The sequence below is a fragment of the Eulemur rufifrons genome, chromosome 10 (assembly GCF_041146395.1).
Source record: "Eulemur rufifrons isolate Redbay chromosome 10, OSU_ERuf_1, whole genome shotgun sequence".
Classification (NCBI taxonomy): Eukaryota; Metazoa; Chordata; class Mammalia; order Primates; family Lemuridae; genus Eulemur; species Eulemur rufifrons.
In genome coordinates, this window is record NC_090992.1 from 462,636 (window position 1) to 474,791 (window position 12,156).

Here is a 12,156-nt window from a genome sequence, read left to right on the forward strand (position 1 = left end):
ACACTTTGATTAACTGCACTGCTTGTTTGAGATATAATAAACTACACTTTTGATTTGAAATTGGACATTTCGTACTTAATGACCCAATATTTTTAGCAAGCTATCTTTTCATTTTCCGACTTTGGGGTAGCCCTTATGAATGCTAGCACCCTAAGATTCTATTTATGTAATTATGGAGACAAGAAAAGCTTGGAAAAAAGAGAAATCCTACTTTAATCTTAGAGAGAACTCCATGGCACTAAAACATGATGTTTCTACTTAAAATATCTGTTTTAACAGGAAATCTTCACAAGCACACCTACAAAAAAAGGACATTCGCTCATAAGCTTATTCACCTTCCACTGAGTTGAATTCTATCAGCTAATTTGGAGAATTGATCCGGAAGTCTTCTCTGTTTTATGACACCCTCAGGAGTGACGGAAACTTCACAGAGAGAATACGTGTCGGATGCGCCAGTCAAACCGAATTCATGGACAGCGTGACAAACTACTTCTTTAGCTGTAGTGTCTTTGCTGATGACAATGTAGCAACTTTGCTGATCTGCTTTGAAAACTCTTATAACTTGATCAGGAATATCTATATAAATACAAAGATGTACCTTGTTATTTTCAAGAAAATTATTTTTAAACTCTTCAAAAAGCAATTTGTAACAATGATCCCTCCAAACACTGAAATATACATTTCTAGTTCAAAATATCAACAGAAATCACGGTTGTATTTATTGATAAATATATCTATGTTTTTCAGACTTATATATGTTGACAGAAAAACACAAAGATAAAAATTAGGATCATATTAATACTTACGATTTAGAAGCCATAATTTTTTTTATTTAATATATCTTACAAACATTTTTATATCATTATTCTTCAATAAAAGTATTTTTAATGATGGCACCATACTCCATAATATTTATTTCAATTACCCAAACCTCTAATATGACAGCTATGTGGATTACTTATCATTTTCTATTATTATAAATGACATCATGACATAGACTCACACCACGCCCACCCCTACCCTACCCCGGCCACAAGCCTTTGCAGGCAATCTGATTACGCCCTCAGTAAAAATCCTCAAAAAGAGAACTGCTGAGTTAGAAGGCATGCATATTTTCAGGATTTTGAAATACATCAAAATATGCCAAACTGTTCTCCAGAAAGATTATATATTTTATAATCCTAGAATATAAGAGAGCAAATTTGGTTATATTCTTATCAAAACTGTTCATTAATGTTTTGTTTTCCTATTCCAAAAACCCTAACATTTTCCTCTATTACATTTCTTTGGTTACTGGTGAGATTCAGTAACAGATACTGGTTTAATAAACATTTAGTATTTCCTTTTAAAAGTACTTTTTGATATGCTTTATGCATTTTCCTACTGTATGATACTGGATACCAACATGTTGTCTGCTATAAAGCGGTAAACATTTCCCTAGTCCTCCCTCCCCTAGCGAGAGTGCAGTGGCATCACCATAGCTCACTGCAGCCTTGAACTCCTGGGCTCAAGTGATCCTCCTGCCTCAGCCTCCCAAGTAGCTGCTGGGACCACAGGTGTCTGCCACCATGATCAGCTAATATTCATAGTTTTTGTCAAGACAGGGTCTCACCATGGTGCTCAGGCTGGTCTTGAACCCCCAGGTTCAAGCAATCCCCTCACCTTGGCCTCCCAAAGTGCAAGGATTATCCACATGAACCACCACGCTAGCCTCTATTTTATTTTTAACACAGGAAAATTTAAGTGTTCGTCTGGTGAAATCTCTCAGTTTCTACCCTTTTGATTTCAGCTATTAGTAGACAAATTCCAACTCAGGATAATGTTCATATGATATGCATATGCAAATAATTATATTTTTCACTCCTTGCTCTATCTTATTTCTTTTTCTCTTCATATAGCACTGGCTAAAACTTCTAGAACAGTGTTCCCTGTAATAAGTGGGCTGATTTTTAATGTAATTAAATGTAATTGAGAAGTGATTTAATAGCATGAACAAATGCTAAATTTTTGCCTATAATAATAAATCACAGTTGCAAGATTTCTCTTTTTTTAAAAAATCAGGAATAGGTACTGTTGTGGTTTGTGTGTGTGTGTGATGCCTACAGTAGTGGTGGGTTAGAGAGATTTCGGTGGCTCAAATAATTGTATACTGTTTGTCCAGCATTACCTTCTTAGCATTATATACACTTTTTTTTTTTTTTTTTTTGAGACAGAGTCTCACTCTGTTGCCCAGGCTAGAGTGAGTGCCGTGGCGTCAGCCTAGCTCACAGCAACCTCAAACTCCTGAGCTCAAGGGATCCTCCTGTCTCAGCCTCCCGAGTAGCTGGGACTACAGGCATGTGCCACCATGCCCGGCTAATTTTTTCTATATATATTTTTAGCTGTCCATATAATTTCTTTCTATTTTTAGTAGAGATGGGGTCTCGCTCTTGCTCAGGCTGGTCTCGAACTCCTGAGCTCAAACGATCCGCCCACCTCAGCCTCCCAGAGTGCTAGGATTACAGGCGTGAGCCACCGCGCCCGGCCATATACACTGTTAATTTCTGAGAAAAAAACAAATTACAAATTTGTCTCAAAATCTCCTAAGGTATAATCCTGGCTAAAGGAAAGAAGAGAGAAATGGAACAGATATGGCAGGATATAATTTCATCGAATAAGCTACTCCCCTGAGAATGAGACACACAAAAAGATTGCCTCCCACGACTGGAAGATTCAGCTGAATAGACACGGATATTTTTCCAGGGAGGAGGAGTCTTAGCCAACAGATGTTGAATGTTCTGGGTCCACGGTCAAGTTGTAAGCAGAAGCTTCATCGACCCAGGCTCCTTTTGTAAGAAGGATGTTCCAAACTGTCTTTCCTTGACATATTCAAAGACCTGAGTCATCAAATGACTCTTGTTCAGATTTCTTTCCTCAGTGTGCTGCTGACACCATCCAGGTTCTACACCTGCAAGGCTTAAGGTCAGACAGCTTCATGATCTACCAAAATCAGAGGTGCTTCTCCACCCTGTGCTAGAAAATTATTGCAAGCAGACGGGTATGCTGCTTTGCCAAGAGAAAGACACTGGACAAAGGGTTTCACTGTCTGTTTTAACCGTATTTCAAAAAAGTCACACAATACACTGTGACCACCTGTACTGCTGCTACTCTCTTTGCGACAACCGATCTCAGCTGTCCTGGGCTCCAGATCTCTGGGCCTGACCCTCGGCCAGCAGTACTGGTGGCTCACCCTGTGGGAGTGGGGAGAGGTTCTGGTCCCTCTTGTTACTTTCTTCAGGGACGTTTATTCACAAAGACAGGGTGGGAATTTGCACATATTTCACGTTCTCTTCCCTTGTTGCCAATGTATTGTAACATCGGGGAAGGAACACATAATTGTACATCTTGCTGAACAGTGTTAAAAAGCCACGTTCAGTTAAAGTGATTTGCTTCCCGTGTGAAGGACACACTGGTATGTGTCACAGTCAGAGGGGGATTTAGGCGTCACCAATGGGCGTCCCTGGAACAGATCTGTAAGTGAACACCAAAGGGGAACGCCTAACCCAGACCCTGAGGGATCTGCCAAGGTAACAAATGCCAAATTGGAAAACTCTTCAAGAGGAAGTAGACAAAAAAATTTCTCTGTGTTGATTCCAGTGATAGTGTAAACTTCTTCTTCTATTTCAGAATTGTTACATATATAGTCTTTAAAAACATGTTTGTTGCTGCTGGAAAAACAACATACATGCCAAGCATAATATATAGTACGTGGCAGATGTTCAAATGTTAATTAGATCAATGGTAAACACGAGATTAGAACACAGTTGAATCAAAAAGGAAAAATGATTTAATTTTAAATTTTAGGCATGAAGCTAAAATGCACACAAAAATATAGTCCCTATTATAAAGGCAAAACACATTTAAAGAGATCTTGGAGAAGCACAGCATATTAGTTTTAAGATTCATGTTTCACTTTTTAGAAATCTTATATAACAGGTAAATGAATTAAAGAACAGGAACCTCAGATATCTGGACTGTCAACCAGAGACAAAATTTCTAGACAAGTAACTGTAATGTTGCATGAATAAAATAAAAAAATGAATATTTGAAGGATATATGTACTGACCGTGACATTACACTAAAAATAAGAGAACTTTTAAGTTATTTAAGATGACCTTAAACAAAAGACTGCCTTTTCATTCTGCTTTAGAATTGTGGAATAAATATTTATGAAGTGTCTGTTATATGTTAACAGTATTCCAGGTGATAAAAATATAGTGGTGAGACAGATAAGGTCTCTGTTCTCAGGGAATTTACTTATATTCAACAGTAAACGACAGCTCAAGGAAAGACAGTCAAGTAAGTGAAAAGCACCATATAGTGAAAAGCGCCACAAAAACTGGCAAAATTATTCTGTAAAGAGCCAGATAGTATTTTAGCTTTACAGGCCAACAGGCAAAATACAAGATATTCTGTAGGAACTTATATAACGAGAAAGAAAACAAATGTCCACAAAATTTTTGACAAAATGCAAAATATAACAGTAACACGACATAAAATACATAAAGATATCTGAACACAGAGATGTAGTTAATACTGCAGATGTCTACTAAGAGGGGACTGGTTAAAAAAGTTCTATTAGTTGTTTAAAAAATTTTGGTAGAACAATACATCCTGATACAGAAAAATATTCAAAGGCATATTGCTAAGTGAAATGGGTAAGTGGAAGAAAAGTACAACATCTCATTTGGGGTGAAGGGAATGGTACATACATTTTATGTGCAATGAAATTTTTGGAAGAATATATGAATAAACTGACAATCGTAAATTCTGAGAAATGGAGATTTTATATTCTATCCTTTCTCTGCAGTTTTATTTTTTAAAAGTTATTTCTTTATAATTAAAAAATAGTAAAAATAATAGACCTCCAATGCGGAAAGACTTAAGTTTACAACATTAAATAAATCAAATATGGGTGCACGCTGTTTAATGAAAAGAGTAATAAGTTCTATATGAAGACTTAGAAAAAAAAATCAGTTTCAAATTCCTTTTAACCACACTCCAAATTCTTTTAGGCCTCATCTTGTATTGAGCCAAAAATTCCAAAAAACTTTTCAACAAGTTATAGAATAGCATATATACTCTGATTCTGTATGAATATAAAAACATATGTATTCAAAAAAATGACTAAAGGGATACATGCCAGTTAAAACTGGCTACTTTGTAAGTGGCAAGAAAAGTTTTGCTTCCTACTTCATTCAATTCTGTATCATATGACTTTTAAAAAATAACAAAATAATACATACAAACATGACCAGTAGGATATTACAGTCTTCAAGATACTTACAGTAAAAACCAACAGCTGTAGGCAGCAAAAATAAAGCAAAATCATAAAAAAGTCAGCAATCAAAAACAAACTGTTAAAGAGTTCTGTAGCTTTGCCCTCACTTTCATTTTGATCTAGTGTCTTTAAACATGCAGCATAAATACAGCTAAACTCAAGACTGATAAGCATTAATCAAACTTGGCTGATGTCACTTCACACATGTACTATAATATATATGTGTGATGAATACAACTCATTTAAATTTCAGTGCTATTGTATATAATGTAAGAAGCTAAATTTGGAACTAACTGGTAATGAATATCCCTTTTCAATACAACCATAAATAATGCTGCCGCTATGTAGAAGGCCTTTTACAAAGTTACACATTTGGGGTTTAAAAACATTAATTGAAAAGTTAAATACTTATCATATACATGTTCATTTGTATTACTGGTATGAGCACATGTTGTAGATTGGGCTACATTACGCTTTTTCTAAATAGGTTTTTAAAAGGCATCTTCAGTTTTTTAAACTTATTTTCAAGGAGAAAATTACACAGTCAATCTGATATAAAGCTGAACAGCAAGCACCTTTTCAGAGGTCTGAATTTCAGCACCGTGAGACTTCACAGTTTCTAAATTTTAGTAATTTAAACCTCTTCCCTTTGTTCCCCCAGCTCAATCTCCAACTTCCTTCTTTCTTTCCTTTCCCTACAATCCTACCCCTTATCCTTCAGCCCTATTTCCTACATATGCCTGTGGCAAAGACACAGCCACTACAAACCATAAGGGCCCAATACTTGCCATGAAAGTACGCATATCTAATTGTGCCTTGGTAGTGTGAAAACATTTTATTTTTGAATCTTCTATGTAACATAAAGCAGAACAGACACACACAGACACAGAAATAAATCCCTATCCTGCCATGAAACAAACAATCTAAGGGAGACCATGAAAACGTGTTGGAAACTTCTGAAAAAGGAGGGACTGACTGTGTAGCAGACGGAGGTGGGCTTCCCAGATGAGGTAACACTTGAGTTCAGCACTGACAAGAAAAAGTTCACTGGATATGCAGGGAGAGAACCACAAGTGGCAAACAACAGGGGCAAGAGCGAGAGTTCTGAAGGTCCCTTCCAGACTCAGGAAAGAGGAGCAGGGCAGTGCAGGAAGCTAGAAAGGAGGTTCACCTCAGCAACACTCCTCCCACCCTGGTAGTGGCATTTCTTGCACGCATCAAAAACCAAACCCAGGCTGCAGTTTTCCTACCTCTGTGATACCTTAGAGCTTGCTTTTTTTTTTTTTTTTTATGCCCTTTCAGGTAAAGAGTTAATTAACTTTTTTATATCTTGGTAACAAGCCTTATATTAACTTCTGATCAAATAACTAGAGTGGTTTTCATCCCTGATGAAAGAGAGTTCATGACTGAACTCTCACTAATACACAAATCACTAGAAATTTCTAAGTAATGACTCACTAAAATCTTTGTTAGGCGAACGTGATAACCACTACACTACGGAAACTCTGCTTCACTAAAATCTTTGTTCTAGAAAGAACACTAGTGGCCATGTGGAAAGTGGGATTTAGTGATCTCCCTGGTGGTTAAGAGGCAACTAAAATAAAAGGAAGAAACAATGTGCAGAATGACCTTCACTAAATTGTGTTTTCATAATATGTTATTTCCTGGGGTTTTTAACTTACTTTACATACACATAAACTTTTACTACTATACTTATATTTCCTTCTAATACTGAGATTAATGTAATTGAGCTTCCTCTCTGTTTACACCAGCTGCTGGAGTCAACACTGAGCTGAATCAGAACTGTGCTGATTTTTGGTAGAAGCCTTTTTTCCTGCCTTTCCTGGGACCCAATTACATATTTCAGTTTTTAACTCTAAGTGTCTTTTATTGCAAACCATCTCAAATCCTTTCAAGGGATGGATATATAATTGATTCTTCCAAGTCAAAGGTTTTCTTCCTTGAAATATAATCGGTAATTTATGCCTCTTGGCATAAACAGATACAAAAAATTAACTTGACATTCCACACTGCAAGTCTAAACAACAATGAAAAAGATGCTATAATACTATGACAACAGTACATGATACATCAACAACTTTAGCTTCAGGTGTTGGAGGGAAAATCAGTGTTTTTAGAAAAATACTAACACATTTTTGTATATTATGGAGGAAAATAAGCGAGGTCGTGTAGATTAAAATAATCTGCCTTATTCTTTTCCACACCCTGGAGAACATATTTCTTGGCTGAGAAGTGTCTCTGCTTTCATTCCACTGTTGGGATTGGGATTACCAAAAGATACTTACATCTAAGGTCAGAGGTAGTATCTTTTTTATGTACTTCTGTTTCATTTTAGAGAAAGTACTGTTCAAGGTTAGAGAAAAAGACATTCTCTTCCCTTTAGCTTTTTGTATCAAGTCGTGATCTATAGGGAGAGAAGAGGCTGCAAGCAAACCTAACAGTCACCACACAGGCTCCACCATCGACCCGATCATCTGGTACCAATACGGCTACACAAAATCACATACGGAAACTACCGGAAGGGTTGGAGAAGTCCAGCATGCTGGTGGTGGGCTGCAGGAGATCAGGGCTGCTGGAGGAGAGGGTCCCGGGGACCGGCAGGATAGCCAGACTGTGCCTGCAGTGCCTCGTTCCCACAATGCTGTCGTCCTGTGACTGGCTGAGGCCTCCATCACTTCAAAAGAATGTCATATATCACGTTAAAGTATTTCAGGAGACTTGAAGAGTAAACACTTCTATTCTCCATGCACTAAGGCATAAGAGAACCTATTCAAAGTGGCGATTTAAACAATTAAAATATTACAGAAATTTTTAAAAACAGGGTAACTGTAATAATGAAAATGGCAATAAAATGTTAATTACACTCAAATAAAATTTAACTTATACATCTAAGTGATTCTACTACATCATAATGAAACAGTTATATTTAGTTTCTACTGGTTTTGTAGGGAAAGTGAACCTGAGTGTTTGGGGAGCCCTTGAAATTCTCCAGCTGCAGTGGACACTAATATATGCATCCAACAACGCACAGCCACGTCACAGCAAAGTGTTCTGTATTTCTCTCTCTGCCTTTCTCCAGCACATCTTGGCTACTCTCTAGGCAAAGGATGGAGCTGGGTCTAACTCCAAACAAAAAAATACGGTAAGTTGTAGATAACAACAGGGCCAAGTTTAAGCAACAAAGAGAGGCCTTTAAACACAGAAGGAAAAAGAGGACCAGAATGAAAACAGAATTAAAAAAAAATTATAGTCTCTAAAGTTTATTCTAGGGGTACGTTATTTCTTGTATGATCTCTCAAGTCTAAGTATTTAAGCAGACAAAATATTCTTCCTTTAAAATATCTTAGAAGTGTCACATAGGCAACTCTAAATCCACCTAAGAGAAAAAATAAAAACAAAGAAACACAGCACTGTCACTTAAGTTTTAGGTACTCTAAAATACTAGCATAATTTTAAAGTAAAACAGTCCTTTCTTTTTTTAAAGAAAGGATAACAATGAAAAAAAGATTTCCATCAGCATCAATAATCACTACTACTTTTCTCTAAGGATTGAACTTGTATTAAAACCAATGCTTTGAGTTAATATTAATTCCCATCTATATTTTATTCAATGCAACATTCTGACTAGTACTTGCTATATGTAGAAACAGAAGTATCACTGAATACTTACCTATTACCATGGAAAGGATTAAGGTACAGTCTTATAAGTGAATGATATGGACTATGTTTAGAATACATTATAAGTAAAATATAGGATTTAGGATGATTAGAAAACTATGCAAGATGAGGAGTTACAGGACTATCAAATAAATAAAGGACTACTAATAGCCAGACAAGGAAGAGAAGGCCGAAGAATCAGGGAAAAGCATAAAGACATGGAAGAAAGCAAGGATCGGTGTTTCAAGAGCAAGCTTTGATGTCAGGCAGACTTGGATTATTAGCTGTTTGACCTCAAGGCAAATTTCTTTTTCTTTCTGGACCTTGGCTTTCTCATCTATAAATGTAAATAATACTATTATACTCCAGGACTACTTTAAGGATTAAATTAGGTAACGTAGGTGAATGTTTTGGCATAGAGGAAAATATGGTCACTATTTTTAAGAAGAGATTTAAGTACTTTTAACAAAATTAAAATGAGAACAGTACAAACCCAGAAAGAAGAAATATTTTATTTTAGTCAATTTATACTGAAAACCAGAAGGAAGCAGGGTGGGTACAAGCGAAGGCACTACAGAAACAGGAAATGCTTTCCTGGGGAGGAAAGGCAATCTAAGGTGACAGATAAGGCAAAACAAATATCACATCTGTTAAATAAATTACATTTAAACTAAATTGGCTCCTTTTAATTAGGTTTGTATTCCTACAGATCTGAGTTAAATGTTTTAAGGTTAGGTGAGAGGGAAAAAGACGGAGAAGGCCTTTCACAGATATTTAAATTATGTAGAAAATAAAGTTTTCTGTTCTTTTTTTTTGAAAAGGAAACCGTCTTTAATTCTGTTTAAAAACAAACTTGCCAATTTTTGCTAGAGAGGGTCAGGTAACAACCCAAGGAATCAAACTGTTAAAGAGGTTAGCCAGTCCTACTAACCAAGCAGAAGCAACCTTAACAATGTTAGAAAGTTATAATTTTCTATTAAACGAAATTTACTGCATTGGGAAAAACAAGTTGGAATTCACTATAGAGAATTTAATACACTAAGAGAAGTGTATTAAATACCAAAAGTTCTAATATATCTCTTACTGATGCTCTTTAACACCACTTCTGCTTTTTAATTATCAACGGATATAACACTAGGCAGCTATAATCATGTAAAGCTGGTTACAAATTCATGGTAATTAAGGTGTGAGGGATATAAATGAAAACTACACTGTCATATACAATCCATGCTATGACATGAATGAAACAGTATTTAATTGGCAAAACATCCATGCTGTTTGAAAGCTGAATCAAAAAAACCTCATTTGGCAAATAATTATGTCATTTCTTACCAAAACAGTCTCCTGAGAAGGTGATGCAATAACAGAAACAAGATAGTTTTGAAAAATTCCTCAATAATTCCCAAACCCTAAATGTACTGAGAATGAAAGTACTTAGTTTCATATGAAACTAAAAAGCCAAATAAATATCAATATGCAAATGAAAAAAAAAATCTCAATATTAAAACCAAACAAAGTATATTGACAAGAAAAGGAGAGGAAAAAAGTAATTCCTGCTAAGCAAGCAAGCTAGTCTACTTCTGGGAATGTATTCATGTTATACAATAATATAAAGATGTTAATTAGGGCAATTGTGATTTAAAAAATAAATAAGGAAAAGGTGACTGATTAAAAAACAGGAAATCAGATTTCCTGAAATGTGAAATATTCTCAGGTCAATAAAAGCCACACTGCTGTCTTAATTTACAGAAGTTATTCAAATCAATAACTTTTTTTCACTTTAATTTTCAGGAACATTCTTTTAAAATTTTGTCATGGTTTGGGATTTTGGAATTATCTATTCTTATCTCAAGTATTTGTTCCTTCCTTATATTCTTTCTTTGCTCCTCTCACAGATGAAACGTTCTTTCTTACTGTATTTCTATGGTAACTCATCCTTTACTCTCAACTCACTCTCAAGATGTGAGTGCCGCTAAATGCACAAACCAAGTTTCCACCCTTGGTGCCTCTTCCACAGGGCTCTGGCTCATAGGAGATGCTCAGAAATTGTAGAACTGAACTCATTAAAATTTTCTTTTCAATTAAAAAATAACAAATATTCAAAGTAGAAAACTTGCGAAATACAAAAGAAAGCAAGGAAGAAAAGGGAAGCTTACCTATAAAACCATGCCTTACAAAAACTGCAATCCCTGTTTTGATATCTTCTAGTCATTTTGTGATGTAGAGGGCAATTTATTTAACCAATTCCTTGTAGTTTGACATTTAGGATGTTTCCAATTTTGTCTGATTATAGATAATACAACTAAGAACATCTATACATAAACACTCATCTAATTATTATTAGAAATGGAACTTTTGAATCAAAGGATATGGCCATTTTTAAAGCTCTTAATAAAAGCTTCAAAATGCTTTATAAGAAGATTGCATCATTTTATATTACCACAGCAGTCTAAGCTCATTTTCTCTTATTACCAGTTCTAGCCCTGACTTATTCTGTCAATCTTTGATGAAACAAATGCCATCCTGTATTAAACTGTACATCCTGGATCAGTATTGATAAAGAATATCTGATTCATGTTCCCTATTTTTCTATTGAAATTCTAGTGATTTTTTTTCCTAATTGATTTTTAAGTGCTCTTTTTATATGAAGGTACATATACTTTTGTGTAGCAAAAGAAATTGACTGAATTCACTTCAAATGATTAAGTGCCAAGAAATATACATTCTCAAAAATGCAAAGTGGCCAGTCTGATAGGTAAAATGACAAATCAGCTCTCCCCACAAAACAGGCTCTAGAAACCTTTATGACTTCTTCTAAAATAACCTGTCATCTATTTTTTTGGTACTTATGTGGCTGAAATGATTAGCATTTTACTTCATTTAAGTATGTTTAGAAGAGACAGCCAGATTAATATGAACTCTTAAAGTACAGCATTTTATTCATGTTTATATTCACAGCCAACAGCTTTTCTGTTGGTACAAAGGAAGAGACTCAGTAAATGTTTGTTGACTTATAAATGGAAAAAATCCCTTCTGAATTTAAGTAAAACTATTTTTACTAGATCTTTTTTTGGGGGGGGGCTGGGGGTACCAACATATAGTAATAATACTTGAAAATACTCAACTGACTGTTCCTGGCGACCTCAATTTCTACACCT

The 12,156-nt window shown here is 35.4% G+C and overlaps 1 protein-coding gene across 5 annotated transcripts in view; it reads right to left on the reverse strand.

Moving 5' to 3' along the window:
* Positions 1 to 12,156, reverse strand: part of RAPGEF6 (Rap guanine nucleotide exchange factor 6) — a 169,134-nt gene that overhangs the window by 37,944 nt on the left and 119,034 nt on the right. For 4 of the 5 annotated variants that reach the window (XM_069483583.1, XM_069483584.1, XM_069483581.1 and 1 more), the window contains exons 17-18: positions 7,858 to 8,015; positions 336 to 576 (exon numbers count right to left, since the gene is read on the reverse strand). In XM_069483583.1, coding sequence (XP_069339684.1) covers positions 336 to 576; positions 7,858 to 8,015 — 399 coding nt within the window. Of the gene's footprint in view, positions 1 to 335; positions 577 to 5,326; positions 5,342 to 7,857; positions 8,016 to 12,156 lie in introns of all 5 variants that reach the window. The other variant, XM_069483585.1, reaches the window with a different exon arrangement.